Source organism: Rhinopithecus roxellana, chromosome 7 (assembly GCF_007565055.1).
Source record: "Rhinopithecus roxellana isolate Shanxi Qingling chromosome 7, ASM756505v1, whole genome shotgun sequence".
NCBI lineage: Eukaryota > Metazoa > Chordata > Mammalia > Primates > Cercopithecidae > Rhinopithecus > Rhinopithecus roxellana.
This window is the reverse complement of record NC_044555.1, coordinates 88,106,760-88,131,243: the sequence shown is the minus strand read 5'-3', so window position 1 is coordinate 88,131,243 and position 24,484 is coordinate 88,106,760. Positions and strand designations below refer to the sequence as shown.

At 38.7% G+C, this 24,484-nt stretch overlaps 1 protein-coding gene across 2 annotated transcripts in view; it reads right to left on the bottom strand.

Annotated features, from left to right (window-relative positions):
* Positions 1-24,484, bottom strand: part of PHEX (phosphate regulating endopeptidase homolog X-linked) — a 227,529-nt gene that overhangs the window by 63,287 nt on the left and 139,758 nt on the right. For both annotated transcript variants that reach the window (XM_010381555.2, XM_010381563.2), the window contains exons 13-14: positions 21,347-21,424; positions 10,991-11,094 (exon numbers count right to left, since the gene is read on the bottom strand). In XM_010381555.2, the coding sequence (XP_010379857.1) occupies positions 10,991-11,094; positions 21,347-21,424 (182 nt within the window). The remainder of the gene's footprint in view (positions 1-10,990; positions 11,095-21,346; positions 21,425-24,484) is intronic.

Here is a 24,484-nt window from a genome sequence, read left to right as displayed (position 1 = left end):
AAAATCCAAAGCAGAGAAACAACCAAGCTACCCCAGACTTCTGACCTAGAGAACTGTGAGATAATAAATCTGTGTTGTTTTAAGCTGCTAAGGTTTTAGGAGTTTGTTACAGTAGCAATAGGAAACTAATACACTATCCTAAGAACCCAACATTTCTAAGTCAAGAGGGGAAAATCCAGGTGGGTGCCTTGGCTTCTAAATAACATTGGACTGAATCATAATATATACAAAAGATAATGTGTATTCCTAGAGCTTGTCCCTTCTCTTTTTGTTCTTCCCAACTCTCCTCTCTTTAAAATAACAAACTTTTAAAACATTCAGGTAAGGGCTATGCAGGGAAAATGTTCCTAACTGCTGGTAGACAAAGGTAGACAAAGCAAACCAAACAACCAATCTCTGAAACTAGAACTTAATGCAGCTTCTGAAGCTTCAACAAGAATAATGAAAACATCTTATTTCAGACACATGATCTTACCATTCCTGAGCTCCCAGGGCTCTTATTGACTCTAGGGCACGTTTGGAGCCTTGATAATACCCAGAGCTGATATTAAGCAGCTGCACCAGTAGATCCTACCAGTTGTTGATGCTGTTATTTCTTCTATTTGCTCAGGGCCCATGCCAAACCAGCTGTTAAGCATTTTGTATATCTCCCGTATTACATCCAAGTTTATTATATATTTAGTTTTACTATTCTCTAATGTAAGGCTACATGTGCTAGTTTTAATATGTGTTTGTGAACTTTTTTACACTCCTCCCATTAAGAGATGGAATCCAAATTCCTCTCCCCTTGATTATGGGTTAGCCTTACTGACTCACTTCTAAAGAATAATATGCAGCAGAAATGACAGTGTGACTTCCAAGGCTAGGTAACTAAAGGTGATACAACCTCCCCCTGATGCATACAAGCATACCCTCCCACCCTCCCACCCTCCCTCTTTCTCAGAAAAGCTGCTCTTTGAAGTTTCTATATCAATCAACATGCTGTAAGAACACCCAACATACATGAAGAGGCCATATGTAGATGTTCTAATCAACAGTCAGCATCAACCGTTAGCCATGTGAGAGAGGTAGCCTTCCATATGACACGAGCCCCAGCCACTATCTGACTGGAACTACATGAAAGACCACAAATGGCCAGGTGCAGTGGCTCACACCTGTAATCCCAGTGCTTTGGGAGGCTGAGATGGGCAGATCACCTGAAGTCAGGAGTTTGAAACCAGCCTGGCCAACATGGTGAAATGCTGTCTGTACTAAAACTACAAAAATTAGCTGAGCTTGGTGGCGGGCACCTGTAATCTCAGCTACTCAGGAGGCTGAGGCAGGAGAATCACTTGAATCTGGGAGACGGAGGTTGCAGTGAACTGAGATCACGCCAATGTACTCCAGCCTGGGTGACACAGCGAGACTCTGTGAAAAACAAACAAACAAAAAACAAAAACAAACAAAAAAACCCCACAAACAAGAACCATGCAGCTGAGCCTAGTGATCCCCAGAACCATGAGAGAGAAAAATAATTACTGCTGTTTCAATACTCGAAATTTGGGGGAGGTTTGTCACACAGCAATAGATAAATGGAGTGCTGAAAAGTTGGCTATCCACAGACTAAGTCCAACCCAATGGGCTGAATCTTCCCAGAAAACTGTTTTGCTTGCCGAACACAATGGCTTAACAAACGATTGAATTGGAATTTATTTAAGTGGTGTGTGTAGTTACTAGTTTTCCACAGTCCCCACCACTCCCTGTTGTTTACACCCATGTAGGTCAACCATTTGTTAACTGGCTGGCCCCTGAAGGCATCTGAGTTTGCACAGCTTATCTCCCAACAAGATTTTAAGTTGCTTATGGGCTTTGACTGCTGGTTGGCCTACTTTCCTGAGGAAACAGTGAATGGGAAAGCACCTTTATTGACCTAACTTGGCTACCTGTAGTAGGTAAAATTATGGCCAAGTCCTAATCCCTGGATCCTATGAACATGTTACATCACATAGTAAGAAGGACTTTACAGGTGTAATTAAGCTTAAGGACCTTAAAATAGAGAGATTATCCTGGATTATTCAGGTAGGCTCAATCTAATCACAAGCCCTTAAAGCAGACAACCTTGTTTGGCTGGAATCAGAAAGATGCAACAGAGGAGGAAGTCGGAGGAGCCAGTGCAGAGCAGGAAGGCAGGGATAGTCTGGGGTGAGAAGGATTTGACATTCTGCTGGCTCTAGATGTAGGGGCAATGTATGAGGACTGGATAAAGCCTTCTGAGAACAGAGTAGCTTCCAACTGGACAACACATTGCTGTCCAAATGGTATGTGCTGAACAGAAGATCACAAATCCATTAAAATGAATTTATTGCTATGTATACATCCACTTGAATAAACACAGAATATCATTCAAGTGCTTCAAATTCTTCTTACTATGTCTTTAGGGTGCTTCTGCAGTGTGTGTTTGAGAAAGGATTTGGTGGATAAGGTAGGGAGAGGTCTCATAGAAATTTCAAATCCCAAAATAATGGGGACGAAATTATACTGGAGAATGTGATACATAAAAGGAATATAATACCAAAATACAAGAATCTGAAAAAAAAGACATTGGTACCCCTATTTCTTTGGACCATATAAAATAGATATACATCAGGCTAAAGTTTTACATTTTTCTTATCAACTCTTACAGATAGTCTAGGGAATATGGAATGGAAAAGCCATAGTGTATTTATTGCTTTCTTATTAATATCCTGCAGATTATATCACTCCCATTCCATGCCATAGATAATGCTTTTGCAAACAAAAGTTCTGGGCAGGAACATAATTTATAAAGACATTTAATATATCTTTACATTTTTTTCAAAAGATAGAGAATTCAGACATGTTTGGTCACAGTAGAATGAGAGTGAGTTAATAGTGAGACTGACTTAAAATAATTTCTGTCAAAGAAGGTGATCCTGAGGGAAAGAAATTACTTTCAACTCAAGCCGAGCAGTAAGTAAATCCTCTATTTTTAAGCAAGCTGATGAAGTGACAATTCTGTGAACCAACCCCTAAATATGTACCTTCAGGGATGGCCACCCAATTAATTTCATTCTTGCTGACATTTCCGATTGCCTTAGAAACTTCTTAATGCACATTAGTGCAGCTAAAATGGATTCCATGAGAATGAAAGATAAAGGGTCTTTATCTCTTACACCCACAAAGAAGCAAAATGTTATTTCAGGGCTTTGTGAAAATATAATCGTGATGTGCTGTTCAAAGTAAACTAGTGTAGTAGAGCTACTCCAGAATCATCCCCACTTGATTAACTCATGAATTTTCAGAACCGAAAGATGTCAATTCAAGCCAATGAGTATCATGAGGCTAAAATTCTCTACAATGCCTGAAAAGGACCAGCCAGATGTTTCCTTTAAAAAAAGAAAAGGAATTTACTCATATCCCTTTACTATGCAAAGAAGACCTTAAATTTCTAAATGTTATTTCCCTGAAATAGACATATAGACTGAGGAAACAAGAATTGTAAGCATTGCACTGATTTTCATTTCTGGAGAACTTTTCCCAAAAGTTAACCAATTTAACACCCTTGTGAAAGAGCTATTTGTTTTTCAATGACAGAAAAGAAAACCACACAAATCTCAGTTTGCCTAAGCGACAAAGCAGTATATTTCTAAGGCATGAATAAAATATTAGAAATAGTTAAGACCATTAGAATCTGACAGTTCATTAGTATCCCAGGATGATGTTAAAGATAATACATTTAGGAGTTTTTCAATTACTAATCCAGGCCTTTCTACACACCTAAACGAATAATGACATTTTGAAATCAAAGAATTAGACTGGCTGTATTGCCAATATGCAGGAGCCCCTGAAAATTCACCAAAAAAATTGGTGAAACCCTTCAATTTTCCACAGATTTTTTTTTTTAAAAAAAGAGTTGGAACTGATCTGAAGCAAATATTAAAGGGCAAGATTATACAGATCTGTGACTACCGTATTACATGTAGATGGTCATAGGGATACTGGAAATCATTTGCCGAAGTCATCAGATTTGAGTATTGGATTTAAGAAGTCTAAATCTAAAACTACTGAATAATTTAGATTGGGAATGAAACAGGATAGGTGGACTGAGAAATAATGTGATGACAGGAAAGAACCAAAGACGGTGGAGCAAATGGCTTTAAACCATTGTCTATCATTTTTCAAAGCAGTTCTAAAGCCTTCTGCTTTTTTCCTTTGTCCTTTTGACTGGAGTCAGGGATAGGTAGGGGAGAGATTCAGCTTTAGGCCTACCTCTTAAAGTCAGTAACCGCCAGTGAATTCTTCAGGTGCGTATTATAGGAAGGTTTGAAAGACAGAGATCAGGGATGGCCGGATGGAAACATAAGAGGGAGAAGTGGTAATCATCACTTAAGCCAAGGGAAAGCACGGGGGCTCAGAGTTTCTAGAAGCCAGGACAGAACAGGGACTTGAAAGGGAGAGTGGCAAGAGACTAGGGAGCATAAAAAGAACCAGTCAAAGATCGAGAAATCAGAATATTAGCCAAGGTTAAAAAGTGGACCACGAAAAAAAATTGTAACCCATGGAAGCCAGGCTTGCAGTTATAATGGCATGAGAAGGTTGACAAATCATTTCTACAAAAACCAAGTATAAAACTGGACAACACTGTCAACAAACAGCCATTTTAGGAATCTGGGAATTGATCAAGGAGGAGCAATAAATTAAACAAAATTTAATATTTAAAAACTGCTAGAGCTTGGCATTAAGTAGAGCAGGCACTATGGCCTTTTTGCCTGAAACTACTCCTGTCCCTCCTAGCTCATTGAGACCTTAGATTTGTCAGAAAAAGGCTGGCTGGGAAATCAGCAGCTTTGCTGCCCCAGTGGGTAGACTCAACCGGGGGTGGGAGTGAAAAGCCACAGCTTTGTCAGATGAAATTGGCCAACGTAGAGGATGAAGTAGAGCAAGAAGGTTGAAGAGAAACCTCCAGCAAGTGTCCTCCCTGCAGGAACGCCAAACTGAACAACTAGCCACACAAACACACGCTCGCGCGCGCGCGCACACACACACACACACACACACAAAGCATCTTCATAAGAACCAAAATCCAGGTGAACAATCACAATACCTGGTTTTAACATCACATCAAAGAAAGAGGCACTGAAGAGGGTAGGAAAGCCAGTCTTGAACTGCCTACACCACCCTTCCCTCACTCCCCGGCGGCAGCAACATGGGCACAGAGAGAAAAATCTGTGTGCTTGGGGGAAGGAGAGTACAGTGATTGTGGGACTTTGCACTGGAACTCAGTGCTGTCCTATCACAGTGGGAAGAAACACAGGGCATATGATCATGTAAATTGATGCTAAAGAAGCATTTAATAAAATCCAACATCGTTTCAGGATAAAAACCCTGAAAAAACTGGGTATGGAAGGAATATACCTCAACACAGTAATAGCCATATATGACAGAGCCACAGCTAGTATCACACTGAATAGGGAAAAACTGAAAGCCTTTCCTCTAAGATCTAGACAAGACAAGGATGCCCACTTTTACCACTATTATTCAACATAGTACTAGAAGTCCTAGCTAGAGTAATCACACAACAGAAAGAAATAAGGGGCATCCAAATTAGAAAGAAAGAAGTTGGCCGGGCACAGTGGCTCACGCCTGTAATCCCAGCACTTTGGGAGGCCGAGGCGGGTGGATCACGAGGTCAGGAGATCGAGACCATCCTGGCTAACACGGTAAAACCCCGTCTCTACTGAAAAAAAAAATACAAAAAAATACAAAAAATTAGCTGGGCATCGTGGCAGGCGCTTGTAGTCCCAGCTACTGGGGAGGCTGAGGCAGGAGAATGGCGTGAACCTGGGAGGCGGAGCTTGCAGTGATCAGAGACCATGCGCCACTGCCCTCCAGTCTGGGCGAGAGAGCGAGACTCTGTCTCAAAAAAAAAAAAAAAAAGAAAAGAAAAGAAAAGAAAGAAAGAAGTCAAATTACCCCTGTTTGTAGACAATATGATCTTATATTTGGAAAAATCTAAAGACTCCACCAAAAAACTATTAAAATGATAAACAAATTGAGTAAAGTTGCAGGATACAAAATCAACATACAAATATCAGTAGGATTTCTATTTTCTAAGAGAAAGCAATCTGTAAAAGAAGTCAAGAAAATAATCTCATTTACAATAGCTGCAAATGAAATAAAATACCTAGGAATAAACTTAGCCAAAGAAGTGAAAGGTCTCTGCAATGAAAACTATAAACACATCGATGCAAGAAATTGAAGAGGACACAAAAAAGTAAAGCTATTCCATGTGAATGGATTAGAAGAATCAATACTGTGAAAATGCCCATACTACCAAAAGCAATCTACAGATTCGCTGTAATCCCCATCAAAGTATCAATGACGTTCTTCACAGAAATAGAAAAAAAAAAATCCTAAAATTTATATGGAACCACAAAAGATCCAGAATAGCCAATGTTATCCTGAGCAAAAACAACAAAACTGGAGGAATCACATTACTTGACTTCAGATTATACTACAGAGCTATAGTAACCAAAATAGCATGATATTGGCATAAAAACAGACACATAGGCCGGGCACGGTGGCTCAAGCCTGTAATCCCAGCACTTTGGGAGGCCAAGATGGGCGGATCACGAGGTCAGGAAATCAAGACCATCCTGGCTAATACGGTGAAACCCTGTCTCTACTTAAAAATACAAAAACACTAGCCGGGTGACGAGGCGGGCGCCTGTAGTCCCAGCTACTCGGGAGGCTGAGGCAGGAGAATGGCGTAAACCCGGGAGGCGGAGCTTGCAGTGAGCTGAGATCCGGCCACTGCACTCCAGCCTGGGTGGCAGAGCAAGACTCCGTCTCAAAAAAAAAAAAAAAAAAAAAAAAAAAAAAAAAAAAAAAAAAAAAAAAAAAAAAAAAAAAAACAGACACATAGACACAAGGATCTGAATAGACATTTCTCAAATGAAGACATACAAAAGGCAAACAGGTATATGAAAAGGTGCACAACATCAATGATTATCAGAGAAATGCAAATCAAAAATTACAATGAGATATCATCTTACTCCAATGAAAATGACTTTTATTCAAAAGACAAGAAAAAACAAATTCTGGTGAGGCTGTTGAGAAAAGAGAACCCTCAATACTCTGTTGGAGGGAATGTAAATTAGTACAACCACTATGGAGAACAGTTTGGAGGTTCCTCAAACAACTAAAAATAGGGCTACCTTACAGTCCAGCAATCCCACTGCTGGGTATATACCTAAAAGAAAGAAAATCAGTATATCAAAGAGACATCTGCTCTCCCATGTTAATTGTAGAACTGTTTACAAGAGCCAAGATTTAGAAGCAACCTGTGTGTTCATCAACAGACAAATGGATAAAGAAAATGTGGTACCTATACAAAATAGAGTACTATTAAGCCACAAAAAAGAATGAAATCTTGTCATTTACAAAAACATGGGTGAAACTAGAGAATATTAAGTGAAATAAACCAGCCCCAGAAAAACAAACTTCACATGTTCTCACTTACTGGTGAGAACTAAAAATTAAAACAATTGAACTCATGGAGATAGAGAGCAGAATGAGGCTGAGAAGGGTACTGGGTCGAGGTAAGTGGGGATGGTTAATGGGTACAAAAATATAGTTAGATAGAATGAATAAGATCTAGTATTTGATTGCATAACAGGGTGACTACAGTCAACAATTTATTATAGATTTAAAAATAACAATAAGTGTATAATTGGACTGTTTGTAACATAAAGAAAGGATAAATGCTTGAGGCTATGGATACCCCATTTACCCTGATGTGGTTATTACACATTCTATGCCTGTATTGAAATATCTTATGTACCTCATAAATATGTACACCTACTAGGTACCCACAATTTTTTAATTTTTGAATGACCAACTTAGTAAAAAACCAATGAGGAAAACCCAGTCAGAAATTTAAAAGAGAGATCCTGTAACTGACATAGTAATAGAAGAGCTGAATAAGTACTCCACACATCCCTGGCTGACTGGGAAACTAGGCACATGTGCAGGGAAGACCAGTGAGGGCCTGGTGGAAGGTGAAATTGAAGGTGGACTGAGAACTGGCTGTAACTTTGAAGGTACTCCCAACCCACACACAGAGCAACTGGCAGAGGGTAGAAACCCTAGAGACTCAAGGTGTTTGAGCACAAGCTCTGACCTAATCACTGAGCACCGAGCTATGTAGACACAGGGACAACCATTAGGAAGTGAGGCTAAAACCTAAAATAAGAGCTAAAAAACTCAGCAGAGACATCGACAGCTGCATACTACAGAGAAGATCTATTCTGTAGTATAAGTCAGGACAGTTACTTTTTAAAAAAAAAAAAAAAGCCCCAGAAAAATAAATCAGAATCCAGAGTTGCTACAACATACAAACTGTCATTAGCAACAACAAAAAAAATGTTATGCAAAGGAAAAACTGTAAAAAAAAAAAAAAAAAAAAAAAAAAAGCAATCAATAGAAACTAACTCCAGTTAGTTTGAGCCCAGATATTAGATTTAGCAAAGACTTGAAAGTGGCTATTATAGATGACTTTAAAGAACTAAAATAAATTTTATTCAAAGAATAAATAGAAAAATATGATGACAATGACTTAACAAAGAATTACAACAGAGAAATAGAAACTATAAAAAACAAATGGAAATTCTGGAGTTGTCAGCCATAAAAAGGAATGAAATAATGCCATTCACAGCAACCTGGATGGAATTGGAGACCACTATCTTATGTAACTCAGGAATGGAAAACCAAACATTGTATGTCCTCACTCCTAAGAGGGAGCTAAGCTATGAGGACACAAAGGGGTAAGAATGATACAATGGACTTTGGAGACCTGGGGAAAAGAGTGGGAGGGGGATGAGGAATAAAATACTACACACTGATACAGTGTACATGTAGACTGCTCAGGTGATGGGTGCACTGAAATCTCAGAAATCGCCACTAAAGAACTTATTCATGTAACCAACTACCACCTGTTCCCCCATGTAGGGAGACCCCCTGAAACTATTGCTATGGAATAAAAGATGAAATGCTCCTGATTATTGTAAATATAAAATTGCATGAAGGATTGTGTAAAGAAAATGCCAGGTTGGACTGCCAGAATGAGCCAACAGTGCGTGATGTGCTTCCCCCTGCAGAGAGCCTATGAATGGATATGCAGTCAGGGAGGTTTCACATCACCAAGATTCCTATCCCAGAAAAGCAGATGTTCATAGCTCTGGGAATGGAATGTGACCCTCGTGGAGAACCTATAAATGGATGCATGGGGGGGCGCCTGTCCACATGGATAAGATAGGGCTATAAATGCCCTCATCTTGCTGTGGCTCTTCTAGGCCTCTTTAGGGTTAAGGCATACTCCCTTCTGAGAAATTCTGGTCTAACCAGTTGTCTAACTTCACATCCTGTCTCTATGAATTGTTTGTAACCAGCTTTTGCTGCAACTGTTACTGCTGATTAATATCTTGCTAATCATAGGTTATGGAAAGACTGTGTTCCTGTTTTAAGGCTCTGTTAGAAATTAAACTTCATGTCCTGTTTCTATGAATTGTTTGTAACCAGCCTTTGCTGTAACTGTTACTGCTGATTAATATCTTGCTAATCATAGGTTATGGAAAGACTGTGTTTCTGTTTTAAGGCTCTGTTAGAAATTACTGATGCACACACTATACTGTAAATTCTTATCTCTGTATACTGTACTTCTGCATACAGATGTTATGTTAAAGACTTACTTCATCCCCATGTGACCATCTCACCTCATAATCAAATGACCCTAAATCCCTCACCAACCTACCCCCGCACTCACTAAACTTAATAATAAATGCTGGCATAGCCAGTGCATTGTTGGCACCGTGGGACCAGAAGGCAGTGACCCCCCCGGACCCAGCTTTCACTATCTTGTGTGTGTCTATTATTTCTCGACCTGCTGATCCCGCCTGGAAACAAAGAGAGAGCCCCATTGCATTGTGGGCTGCTGGCCAGATCCCGCAATACCCCCAAAACCTATTGAAATAAAAACTAAGTTTAAAAATAATAATACAATTAAATTAAAAAAGAAATTCTGGAGTTGAAAACGGATCAATAGACATCATCCAATCTGGAGAACAGAGAGAAAAAAAGCATTGGAGAAGTGGGCCTTAGCACAACAGAAACCAGTCCCAGGAATCAAAAGCACCAGCAGACAGAACAAAACGTGATCCAAACCTAAGCTGAAGAATTTCTCAGTTGTAAGCCTTTTATTTTCCTGTAAAATGGGGATAACAGTACTTATACCATGCAGAATTCCTATGAGGATAAAATGAATTAAAAATTGTAAAGCACTTTCTGGTACGATGTAAACAAATAATAAGTGTTAGCTGCTACCATCATCATTGTCATCATCACTGACATTTTGCTAAGGGAAGAAATCATAGCTGGTGGGCCCTGGGCCTAAAAGTACCTAAGGAAACCCTCCTATCTGTAGGAAAAACTCCTATAGGCAGCTGAGAGGAAGGCAAATAAACCATAACTGCTATTAGATAAAAACAATATAGCTATCAGTTCTTTGATAGGCATTACCTCAACAAATATTTTCTAGTTGCTTCTATACATTTGATTTGACGTTTCTAATCCTAGTTTTTTTAAGTATTTATTCTTTAAGATCTTCGAAAGTTACTACATGAATGTAAAAATCCAGAGACATTTTTCCCTCTCTATATATTCATAACTAGATCTAGAAATAACTTTAATGTTTGCATCCTAATAAGCCTTCTCTTGATATGTGTTAATGCTAGAAATGGGGGACCTGTAATTAGACTTAAGATCTGAATCACATAATATAAAAAATAAGAGTTGGCAAAACATGACACAGATTTTGCTAAAACAAGTTAACTGGCAAGCCAGCTACTCTGACTTGAGGGGAATTACAAAGTTTAATCTAAAGAGACTCCGCTTCTCACCAATGTATTTATCTATTTAACTTTTTTTTAATACTCACTCTGTTTTTGGAACGGCTTTTCTTAGCCAGAAGAAATCAGACTGTGCTAAATACTTGCGAGTTTGTAGGACGTTGCCAAAGTAGTCGGATTCTGAAAACTTGATCTGAGTAAAACAAACCACAACATCATTGTTCTAAGTAAAGATAAAAGACGGCTCTAAAAAAATTCTTCAGCATAGGAAGAAGCAACTAGCAGAGAAGCTGCAGCAGTCACAGCCTCTCTCCGCTGTTACCAGTTAACCCAGAATTCACAAAGCCATGAAATGGAGTCTCAGTGATTTTCTTTTAACGTAAAAACTTCAAAAATCAATACAGTCATTTCTGGATCACAGTAAAAACACAAGAGAGGCTGCAGTCATTTACAATGCATTCCATTTACATTCTAATTGAAAAATCTACTTTAACTTTTACAAAACATTATCTTTGGTTTGAAATTTCTTGGCTCATGAGTCCTTGATCTTTTTTAAAATGTGTACTTTATTTATTTGTCACATAAGTTGTTTTTAGTAACATACAGTTTAGTTGGCTGAAAACTCATTTAGCGTATAGACAATGATTTAGTCAAATAATTGGTAGTTGTTCATAAAGGAAAAAAATAAATGTGATTCAGGGACCTATTTTCTACCATAAGCACAATGAAGTCACCAGAATAATTGTTAACAGAATGTATCTGTTAACACTCAAAAAGTCTCTGGTCACTAAATATTAATGAAATTACAGAGGCAAATCATAGATTATAGCTTGCATGGGAACACTGGAAGTTGGTACCAGCTCACAACAATGTTGTCTATTAAGACAGGGAAACAGATATAATTGATTTTTTAGTTCCTTTTCTTGTTTTGGAAGGAGAATGGCAGACAGTTTCCATTCTATAGGCACTCCATCTACAAAACTAGCAATACCTAACCTAGCTATTTATTGTAAATAATATCTGTGGAGCTGTTAATGTAGTAGTTTGTAGTGACCTCCAGTGCTTTGGTTTTTAAATATATTACTATGGAAATTAAGAAAAATGCACATTTGAATAAGGAAATAACCAAAGGTAACCAAATTCTTATTAACTGTAATTTTTATAACTTTAATAGTCTTTTAAAAGCAAAAAGTAAAATATGCATGTATATGAAATCCACAGGCATTACATTATAGACATGAATGTATATATGCAATTTGATAGTAATAGGCTTGACAGTCACCTGTTTGTTGACCAATGTCTGGCTTACATTTAGCTCCTCCCCAACACAGAGTGGGTACTCATGTCTGTGGAGAAGTTTTTGTTAACGAGTCATCTTAACAATCTTTCCAGGAGACCAAGCCAAAATATAAAGGAGGGAGTAGAATAACCGAAGGCACATGGAGAAAGGCAGAAATAAAAGTATTGATTCCTGGCATCGTCTGTGTTCTGCTTGGCCAACAAATTATAAAGCTATGACTTTAAATTGTACCTCAAACTGCTTGCACGGGGAAGAGGGGCTGATAACAAATTGTGGTATATTCACATAATGAAAAGCAATACAACAGTTTAAATGATTGTTCTGTATGCATGAACATGAAATAATCTTAAAAAGTATGCAGAGTGAATAAGGTAAGTTATATCTATGAGGAAATTTAAAGTTTTTAAACATGAAAAACAACACTGTATGCTGTTTATGGACATGTGCCTATGTAGCAAAAGCATAAAGAAAGGCATGGGAACAACAATAACAAGACTGAACTCAAGGTACTGTTTATATGCAGAGATGGAGATAGATGCAGAGGAAGGAGACTAGATCAAGGAAGATTACAGACAAAATTTCAAACGCATCTCTTTCATTCATTTAAAATGTGTGTGTGCATGTACAAAGCTAATATGGCAGTATGTTTAATATGTGCTAAAATAGATGTGTTCAAATTATTTTACTCATGTTCCAACATTTGAAATGTTTCATAAAAAAATCATATATATACATATATACATATATATACATATATACACATATATACATATATACATATATATACATATATACACATATATGTATACGTATATATACATATATATATATATATTTTTTTGGAGACAGAGTCTCACTCTGTCACCCTTGGACACCTAGAGTGCAGAGATGAAATCTCAGCTCACTGCAACCTCCACCTCCACCTCCACCTCCACCTCCCAGGTTCATTCGAGTCTTGTGCCTCAGCCTCCTGAGTAGCTGGTATTACAGACATGCACCACCATGCCCAGCTAATTTTTATATTTTTAGTAGAGATGGGGTCTTGCCATGTTGGCCAGGCTGGCCTCGAATTCCTGGACTCAAGTGATCTGCCCGCTTTGGCCTCCCAAAGTGCTGGGATTACAGGTGTGGGCCACCACGCTGGCCAAAATCTTATAATTGATTGTATTTTAAGATAAAGGTTTCTTTTAGCCCGAGAAGAAACAGAGTAAGCAAGTAAGCACCTTGTTATAGAAAGCAACCTTACTAGCAATCCTAAGACATTTCCAGATCATATGGTTAAAAGATGTGTCCACTGTTCAACCCTTTGCCTTTTTCAAATTTTGTTTCCAAGACAGCTCTACCAAAACCTTCAGAATATGATTGTAACTGATAGAAAATTCAGGCATGTTCTCAGCTTCAGAACACATTCTGGGAAATTCTCTCAGAGGAATTTCCTTCAAAAATATTAACTTTTTAAAAATAATATCATTGGGGTCAGTTTTTGCTTTTAGAAAGCTTGTTAATTGTGATACTTTCATTACTGTTCCATCTGAAAAAAAAATCCCTTGACATTCAGGTTGGTCTACAGACATTAAACAGAAAGCCATCTCAAAACTTTCTAAAGGGCCAGGCGCAGTGACTCACACCTATAATCCCAACACTTTGGGAGGCTGAGGCTGGCAGATCACTTGAGGTCAGGAGTTCGAGGCCAGCCTGGCCAACATGGTGAAACCCCACCTCTACTAAAAATATGAAAATTCACCAGGTGTGGTGGCACATGCCTGTAATCCTAGCTACTCGGGAGACTGAGGCAGAAGAATCACTTGAACCCGGGAGGCAGAGGTTGCAGTGAGCCGAGATCGTGCCACTGCACTCCAGCCTGGGCGATAAAGCGAGACTCTGTCAAAAAAAAAAAAAAAAAAAAAAAAAAAAAAACCACTTCGTAAAGAAGAAAAGGGTCCCAAGTCTAAAAATACTTTAGATAAGTAAGGACCTACCAGAACCCTGAAAATAATTGGGGGAAACAAAACTCAGAGGTAATTAATTACAATTTGCCATAGCTTATCTATGTTTAGAAAGATAATTTAAAAATTGTTTTCATTATTAAGTTGAGAGTATTAGCCTGGTTTAATTATCTATTCCATTTATTTAATGGAAATCACAAGTAATAGAGGACAGGTCTTACTTTTTTTCCTTGAGACAGGTTAAGTGTTTGGGGGTAGGCAGGGGCCAATCACTGTTATTCACATACGATAGATGGGAAACAGGGCTAAGGAGATTATGGAATCTGGCAAAGCTACACTGTCCAAGTCATCTGGCTCTGACTCCAATGTTATTTTCATTGGTCTTAATAAGTAAACCAATGATTCAAGGACAAACTAAGATTGAGGATGGGAGTAGAAGCAGTGATTAAATAAATCATGACACAACTTACTTGAAATACTACACAACTGTTAAAATAATGGTAACAAAGGCTATAAAGACAGTAACAAAACAATATGTTAACTGTAAAGGCTGGTATACCAAACTATATAGAAACATCAATTACAGCTGTACAGAAATAGAGAAAAACAAATTAATACACTGTAACAGAAGTATAGATTATGTAGCAATATTATGAGTGTGTTTTCTCTATTTCCCAAATTTTCTGCCCAAACCTTCAGAATATGATTGTAACTGATAGAAAATTCAGATATGTTATTGGGCTCAGAATACTTTCTGGGAAATTTTCTCAGAGGAATTTCCTTCAAAAATATTAATTTTTTAAAAATAATATCAGTGGGATCAGTTTTTACTTTTAGAAGACTTGCTAATTGTAATAATATTTTGATAATTTTAAATATTTCAAAAGGCCCTTGGATGAGAAAAAGAATTGAAGCCCAGCAACTATTAGGAAAGTTCTGTTTGTTGTAGAAGTAGAAACAAGAATGAATTCCCATGAATATTTTAAAGCCGCCTGTAATCTCCAAAATGAAAAAATTAAATTCGGCAAGAGACAATACTTGGCTCAAAAGCCTCTTGTCCTTTCAGTTACTGGAAAAAGTCTAGGTCAAGTTGATCACTTTCAATCAATTCCATCTCTTGACTTTTCGACTGCGTGACCTTTGGGGAATTAATTGGGACTCTCGTGTCATTTCCTAGGAACAGCTGTCCTGATCATAAAATTCAGCAGAGCCTACATTTCTCTTCTTGAATATCCTATCCCAGATCCACAGACTAAATGGAAGAATAAAGTTATTACCACCACCACCACCCCAAAGATGGGGAACCTGTAATAAGCGCATAACAAGGAAACATGTTCAGCTTGTCTGTAGGATAAGTACATGTTTATAAGACAGTACATAGGAATGCAAATGATCTGTAGTATAGCCCTCGGCCTACATGTAAGAATACGCAGATGAAAAATACTGAAGCACTAATTGTGGTACTTTCCTTACTGTGCCAGTAGGATGTGTAAATTCTAGGACACCTTTCATTTAATTTAAATCCATTTAAAGATACTCAGAGATATATCCAAATATCTATTAGAAAGATTTTGTGTTCGGCACCCAAAGGATTTTCTGAATACTTAATGGAATTCGTATTTCATATCTACACGTTCCCTTATTCAAACAACAAATCAATATGCAAGATGGGTGTGTTTGCATGGCTTTGCCCAAAGGTAATGTGTGTCTGTACATGTAGACATACTTAGTATGTTGGTGCAAAAGTAAATGCAGTTTTGGGCATTAAAAATAATGACAAAAGGCCGGGCGCGGTGGCTCAAGCCTGTAATCCCAGCACTTTGGGAGGCTGAGGCGGGCGGATCACGAGGTCAGGAGATCGAGACCATCCTGGCTAACCCGGTGAAACTCCGTCTCTACTAAAAAAATACAAAAAACTAGCTGGGCGAGGTGGCAGGCGCCTGTAAGTCCCAGCTACTTGGGAGGCTGAGGCAGGAGAATGGCGTAAACCCGGGAGGCGGAGCTTGCAGTTAGCCGAGATCCGGCCACTGCACTCCAGCCTGGGCGACAGAGCGAAACTCCGTCTCAAAAAAAAAAAAAAAAAAAAAAGAGAAAAAACACAATTACTTTTGCACCAGCCTAATATATACTGGGGTGATGTTCAAAATGTTTAATAATCCACATATACAGTGTACCATGGAGGATGCAATTCCCACAAACAGCTATGTGAAGGTGGGTCTGAGGGAGTTCCAGCCAGCACACTAGCACTGGAACCAGATGTCCCACCTCCACACTGGGGCTGGTCTTGGTCTGCTCTGATGAGCGGAACAGTCTGGATAAAGGCCAATGTGAGAGAGTTACAGAGGTCTGGCTGGAAGGTTGGGGGGCACCAGGGTGCCCCACCTCCAATGCCCACCCTTAGCTCTCCAGTGCCATGATGGCCAGGGGTCCCTTGAAAGAGCTGAGTGCAATGTTTTGTTTTTTTTAACAAATAGTAAATAATTATTTTAATATTTTAACAACCTCTTTTTCTGCAGCATTCCATCTGAGTATCACCTCACTCTTGCATAGTAGCACTGTCTGTCATGTACACACACACACACACACACACACACACACACACACATGCACATACACACTAGCGTTTCACTGGCCAAAGCAGACCAGATCCACCCCAGAGAATCTTACATAGGTTCACATATCTGCATATCCCTATATGCACATTATATGTATATATGTGTGTATCACTCACCAGAAACTTTGGCCTCTGAAAAATTTATCATTTCCAATTCTCCTAAGTAAATGGAGGTCAGCCATGATTCTGACTTTAGTCCTTACTGCAATTCTCCATTGGCTTTCACAAGAATGAGTAATGTCCTTAATTGTGCTGGTTATTTACCTATAGTTTTTCAGCTACGTGCTGCCTACCTTTTCACTCTGTTCCGTAATGCTGGGGACTGGAAATCTGAAAACTGTTTCCCAAGCTCCTTTGCCAATTACCTTCCTGCAAATAGGAGGCGCTAGAGGAAATCAGTGGGTTGCAGGAGGGAAATGGGTGCTGTGTTGCCGCCTCTCACTCTCTCTCCCCATCTACTCCCTCCCTTTTCTTTTTCTGACAATGACTCTGGAAGAATCTTTCGTTCCTCCTGCAAAGCTCAGCTCTGGAGTGGCAGTTCTCCTCTACTCTTCTAAGTGACGGTACCATCACCTCCTCCCTTCTGTGACCCTAGACACAGGAGTAGCAGCTGCTTTCTAAAGTTACTAATCTGTGGTTTATCTCATTTTTCCCTCTTCTTGCCTTCCAACACATTTCATGTATTAAATTCACTGTTTAAAATACCTAGTGTGCCTTTTGATTTCCTCGCTAATATTGAAATATTTCCAAAATTGGTAGAAACTCACTGCTTGAATCTATTTCTATTAAGAATCAACGAAATGGAATACTTTATTAGGCTGATTTGAAAATGGGCCGATGCCTACCTATTTAGCCTAATAGGTTTTCCTGCACGTTGATGGGGATTCAAATAAAGGGCATTTTATTTATTCTTGTTCTTTTCCAAAACTACAGGATTGTTATTCAGAAATGCTTTGCTGAGTACCTCAGTTTACCTTGTCATCCTTAAAGAAAAAATTTTCTGATTCTTCTGCATATTTACCTCTTAATTCTATCTCATTTGCTTTTATTTCCACATGAGCCCAACTTCCATTTTCAGCATTTTTCCTTGACCTTCATCTGATCCATCAGGTAATTTCGCTCCTCTTTCCTTTTGCATTTGTGCCTGATGAATCATATCTCCACCTGTCTCAAATGCAGCATGCTGTTTTTCATTTGTAACAGCCTCTCATGCTCAGAGCTCATATTACCAGAAATTTCTCATAGGAGTCCTTATCCACATGTTTCTTAAAACTGAAAACAGTCTCATTGTGTACCAGGAATACTTTAGTCTTTTTGCTATTGCCCTCAGTGACAATATTGCAATGTCATCCTTTACCTTTTAGGGTGGATTTTATTCATTTCATCTATCAGTGATATGATCTGGCTCTGTGAGAGCCAGAGTCACGGGAGTAGCACAGCTGCTACTCCTGTGTCTAGGGTCACAAAAGGGAGGAGGTGATGGTACCGTCACTTAGAAGAGTAGAGGAGAACTGCCACTCCAGAGCTGAGCTTTGGAGGAGGGACTGAAGTCATTGTCAGAAAAAGAAAAGGGCAGGGATTGAGGGGGAGAGAAAGTGAGAGAGCCCAAATCTCTGTAATCCCCATATGTCAAGGAAGGGAGGTGACTGAATCATGGGGGCAGTTTCCCCCGTGCTGTTCTCATGATAGCGAGTTCTCACGAGTTCTGATGGTTTTAAAAGTGGCAGTTTTTTCCTGAACTCTCATTCTTCCCTCCTGCCGCCTTGTGAAGAAGGTGCCTGTTTCCCCTTCACTTTCTGCCATGATTGTAGGTTTCCTGAGGCCTCCCCAGCCATGTGGAACTGTGAGTCAATTAAACCTCTTTCCTCTGTAAATTATCCAGTCTCATGTATTTCTTTATAGCAATGTGAAAATGGACTAAAACCATCGGTTTCTGAATACAAATGTCTTTTTACTTCATGTACCTGGAATTTTTTTCACTGTCAGGTTTTTAAACTGTTAGAACTCTTGGGTGTAATTGTGTCTGTTTTGGCAATGAGTCAGATGAAAGCCATTTCTTCAAAGAAGTGATTAAAAAATCTTGGTGTGTAACAGCTTCAGTTCAGGCCCCAGAGAAACAAAGAAGCATAGCCAACATGGCACCCTGTTTGGCATCTGGTTTCTTTTCACAAAAGATATTGCATTCAATGGGTCCTTAAATTTGGGGCTCTCAACTTAGCAACAGAATGCCAACAAAACTTGATCAACTAAATATTGTGAGTAAGCCTTAAGTGCTACCTTATTCAATTAAAGCTTGAGACTGCTCCATCTGTATACCCTTTTAAATCAATTTGAGGGACCTGGACAGTGTATGAGTTAATTCATGAGGACTTTTTCAAACCAAAATATCCACTACCACAAGTGTGAATTGAGGATGTCATAGCTAACACTTACATTGTGCTGACTGTATGCTCGGGTTCATTCTAAACACTTTAAATATGTTAATTTATTTGTTCCTCCCAGAAATGCTATATGGGAGGGATTTGTATCACCTTCATTCTTCAGATGAAGAAAGGCACAGAGAGGATACATAACCTACCCTAGGTAACACGGTAGTACATGGTAGACTGGGGGTTTTACTCCAGGCACTTTGACTCCAGGGTCCCTATTTATAACCACTACACCAAACTGTCTCTCAAACCTTCTCATCCACATCCTGACTCAGAATATGTACCAATTGTATGGAGTTACCCAGGTTCTCCTGCTAAGGTACTTTGTGCCCTGGTGATATTCTTCTTATAGCAACAGCAGGTTAACCTGTGGTTTATCTATTTTCCCTTTTCTTGCCTTCCAACCTATTTCCCATATTAAATTCCCTGTTTAAAATACCCAGTGTGCTTTTTGCTTTCCTGTAAATTCACGCTGCAGTCTATTTCTATTAAGGATCAATGAAATGGAATATTTTATAAGGCTGATTTGAAAATGGACCACAAATGGTCCATATTAAAGCTCCCCTTTATAGGGAGTAGGCCATACTCTGTGTCAGAGTATTATGCCAGGTGCTTTTATGTTTATATAATCTCATCTAATCTTCCCAACAATACTAAGACTTGATTATGATATTTCCAGTAGCCAGATAACCAAAGGGAGGCTAACTGAAGTTAAGTAACCTACACAGGATGAAACAGCTAGTCAGTGGAAGAAACAGAATTCAAACCCAGGCCCATGATACTGGAGCCTGTGCTCTTAACCGTTTGATAATATGGCCTTCCCTCTGCTCTTCTTCCAACAGCTCTGGTCACACTGCCCCCACCAAGTCTCCACCCTGATGCTTCTGTTCCTCCAGCACAGCTGCCTAAAAAGGACCCTCAAGAACCCCTTCTCTGATTACAGGCAGAGCTTCCTGAGCCCAGATTTCAGTCCTGGCTCTGAAACTCTGTGTGGAACTGAGGAGCTCACTTAAATTATTGAGTCTCTCTGTCCTTTTCTGCAAAATGGGAATGAACATCATCTATTTCACAGAATCACTGAAGGAATTAAAAGTTAATGTACATGAATATGTCAAGTGCTTCAATATTTTTAGTTATGATAATAATAATGGAATTTTCAGCATCATCAAAACAGTGTATAATAAGATAGACTGTCTGAGTTTTAGGATGCTATGAGACATAATTATTTTCTTCCAGGGCAACTGTATCAATATTTTGGGAGGCTATATCTTAGAGCCCAATGGAGGAAGATTCTAATTAATGCTTTCTCTCACTTTTGAATAGTCTTGTAAAATTTTGATGCTCGTCTACAAAGCTGGGATTGCTTTCACGTATGCCACTTGTTGAGCCACAATTTCAGGAAAGAGCTATACCTCAGAAGCATAGTTACTTAAAGAATTTCAAAAGACTGCGTTTTCAAGACAATCTAGTGAATGGTAAAAACAGGTTTTTTTAATGAGGAAGAAAAATCGTTTATCAGAACTATTTGTAGAAGAGGAAGTAACAGTCGTTGTGATTAGAAAGGCCTGTAATTAATATACCTACTGGAAAATACATGTCCAAAAATATTGGAATAAAGAAGAATTATGACTATTTTTCATCAGTAACTTACTGCAAATACACAATCCAATTCACAATAAATTACAGAGTCATATGTATATGCACTTAATTTGCCAAAACACTCATAAAGTTTAATGAAGTTAAGTCCCAGTAGGCAGATTTATTACTATTCATTTAATATGAATGAAGCAAATAAAAAGTGTTTAACAACAAACATGATGCATTTGCCATTAGAACATGCTCACTAATTGCAAAATACTCAATTTGCTTAATTCTTTCTTTTATGATCAAATTAGGCCAAACCCAAGTCCATTTGTTTTATGGTACCCACTCAGCTATGCATCGTTTCTGCCACTTCCTTGATTTTGAATCTGCCCTAAATCTTGTGATCTGCCTGGCATATTCAGGCTCATATCTAGCCAAGGAATTAATCAAAAGTTGGTGTTTTCTGGCATCACCAGTTTTAATTGCTTGGACTTGGGTTAGTTGAAAGGCACAAGGCCAGTAAAACTTGCCAGAAAAAAAAAAAAAGAAAGTACAATAAATATAGCACTTACTGCTTTGAGGTCTTCATTAACATGAGTATCATTCATTATAAAGTCTGGATAGCCAACTTTTGCCAAAACAGCTCTCGCCTATAAAAAGGAAAAAGAAAAATAATGTCAGAGTTTCAGCACTTAAATCATTAATAATCACAAGATGTAGAAATGCGCCCTTCATCTGAAAATTCCATTTACTGAATATCTACTATGTGCAAGCCACTGTGAAGGGCAAAAGTAGATAGATATATACTGAGAGACTTCGGTATACTAAAAATGCAGTGAATGGAGCAAATAACTGTCTAGTACAATGTAAATAAAATAAAAATTTTAATAGAAATAGACAATATTGTTATCAAAGTCCAGAACACAGACTGTTTCTGCATGGAGAAAATGCTTAATGGAGAAGGTGACTGAATCGAGTCTTAGAGAATGGTTAGGATTTCAAAATGTAGAGCTAGAAGAACATTCCAGGAGAATAAACAGGGGCAAAGATGGAGGCAAAAATATGTACAAACCATACATCTGATAAAGGGTTAATATCCAAAATATATTTAAAACTCAACTCAATATCAAGAAAGCAAATAACCTGGTTAAAAAATGGGGAAAGGAGGTCGGGCACAGTGGTTCATGCCTGTAATCCCAGAGCTTTGGGAGGCTGAGGCAGGAGGATTGCTTGGGGCCAGGAATTCAAGACCAGCCTGGGCAACACAGTGGGACCCTGTCTCTACAAAAACGAAAAATAAAAACAAGCCGGGCATGGTGGCACCTGCCTATAGTTCCAATTACTTGGGAGGTTGAGGCAGGAGGATCACTTGAGCCTGGGAGGTAGAGGCTGCAGTGAGCTATGATCACATTACTGCACTCCAGCCTAGGTGACAGAACAAGAACCTGTCTCAAAATAAATAAATAAATAAAGTAATTAAAAAGGGAAAATAAAATGAAAATACATTTCTCAAAAGAAGACATACAAATGGCCAACATTTTTTGTAATGATCCACATCATTATTCATCAGGGAAATGAAAATTAAAAACACAATGAGATATTACCTATCACCAGTTAGAATGGCAATTATCAACAATACAAGAGATAACAAGTGTTAGCAAGGGTGTGGAGAAAACGGAACTCTTGAGCACTGTTGATGGCAATATAATTTGATACAGTCACTATGAAAAACACTATGGAGGCCAGGCGCGGTGGCTCACGCCTGTAATCCCAGCACTTTGGGAGGCCGAGGCAGGAGGATCACAAGGTCAGGAGATCGAGACCATCCTGGCTAACACGGTGAAACCCCATCTCTACTAAAAATACAAAAAAAAAAAAAAAAAAAAAAGATTAGCCGGGCGTGGTGGCGGGCACCTGTAGTCCCAGCTACTCGGGAGACTGAGGCAAGAGAATGCCGTGAACCCAGGAGGCAGAGCTTGCAGTGAGCCGAGATCACGCCACTGCACTCCAGCCTGGGCGACAGAGTGACACTGTCTCAAAAAAAAAAAAGAGAAAAGAAAAACACTATGGGGGTTCGTCTAAAAATTAAAAATATATCTACCATACGAAGCAGTAATCCTACTGGGGATATAGCCAAAGGAAATGAAATCAGTATGCTAAAGAGATATCAGCGCCTCCATGTTCACTGAAGCACTATTCAAAATAGCCAAGATATGGAATTAGCCTAAATGTCTATCAACAGAGGAATGGATTAAAAATGTAGTATATATACACAATGGAATACTATTCAGCTTTAAAAAAGAAGAAAATCCTGTCACTTGTGACAATGTGGATGAACCTGTAGGACTTCATGCTAAGTGAAATAAGCTAGGCACCGAAAGGCAAATACTGCATGATCTCATTCATGTGGAATTTTAAACAGTCAAACTCATAGGAGACAGTATAGTAGGATGGTGGCTACCAGGGGTGGAGGAATGGGTTAGGGAGTTGGTCAAAAGATACAAAATTTCAGTTAGATAAGAGGAATAAGTTTAGGAGATGTATTGTACAACATAGTGACTATAGTTAATAACAATGTATTGTACACTTGAAAATGGCTAAGGGAGTAGATTTTAAATTTTATCACAAAAATGATAAATATATGAGGTGATGGATATGTTAATTTACCCATTCTCTAATGTATACATGTATCAAAACTTCATGTTTTACATCATATATATATATATAATTTTGTCAGTATATATATGTAGTCAGTTTAAATACATAAAAATGAAAAAAACTACGAGGAGATAGCAAACACACACGATAATGGCATACTGAAGAGAGGGCGAGTAATTTAATGTAGCAGGACTATAAGTACATGAGGATGGAGAGCAGAAAATAAGGCAGGAAAATTGGCCTGGGGTCAGATCACAGGGATTCCTGAATGCCATGTTAACAAGCCTAAATTTTATTTTACAGCTAAGAGAGAGCTAAATATGTTTAGCATGGGAATAAAAGGAGATGAGTCACGCTTCAGGAAGATTATCTTTGCAACATTATGAAAGATGGCCAGGATGCCAGGAAGATTGGAGGCAGTGGTCTAGAATAATTTAAGATACATCATAATGTCGTAACCATCATTTAGACAGACAAAGGTACAAATTATCCTCTGTGTTTTATAACAGATAGGGAATAAATAAAGGAAAAACAAACAGGCACATATGAAGAACCTCAAGAGCAGAGATTTGCAAAATATGGTCCCTGGGCCAAATCCAGCTACCCTACCCCTGTTTTTATAAATAAAGTTTTATTGGAACATAGCCACACTCATTTGTTTACCTGTCATCTATGGCTGCTTCTGCAGTACAGCTGTAGAACTGAATAATTGGGTCAGACACCCTGTGGCCCACAAAGCCTCAGATATTTTATCTGGCCCTTTCTAGAAAAAGTTCGTCAACCCTTGCTGTAGAGAAACTTTACAGTTCCATGTGAAAAATTTCTCTCTCCCTTCCCCAGATTCTGGGTTTCATAAAAGCAAAAGAGAAGCTTACAAGTACACTGTCAGGGCTCTGACCAGATTCCGTGGGATCCCTTTTATAACTTCTGTGCCTCCCTCCAGCATCTGTTGCTCTTTTCTAATGGCCAACACCTGAGACTTTTTGAAGTCCTGCCCTAGGAGCTACTAGAGCTGCTTGCCTGCAATCAAAAACAGCTAGTTCCTGGGAGTT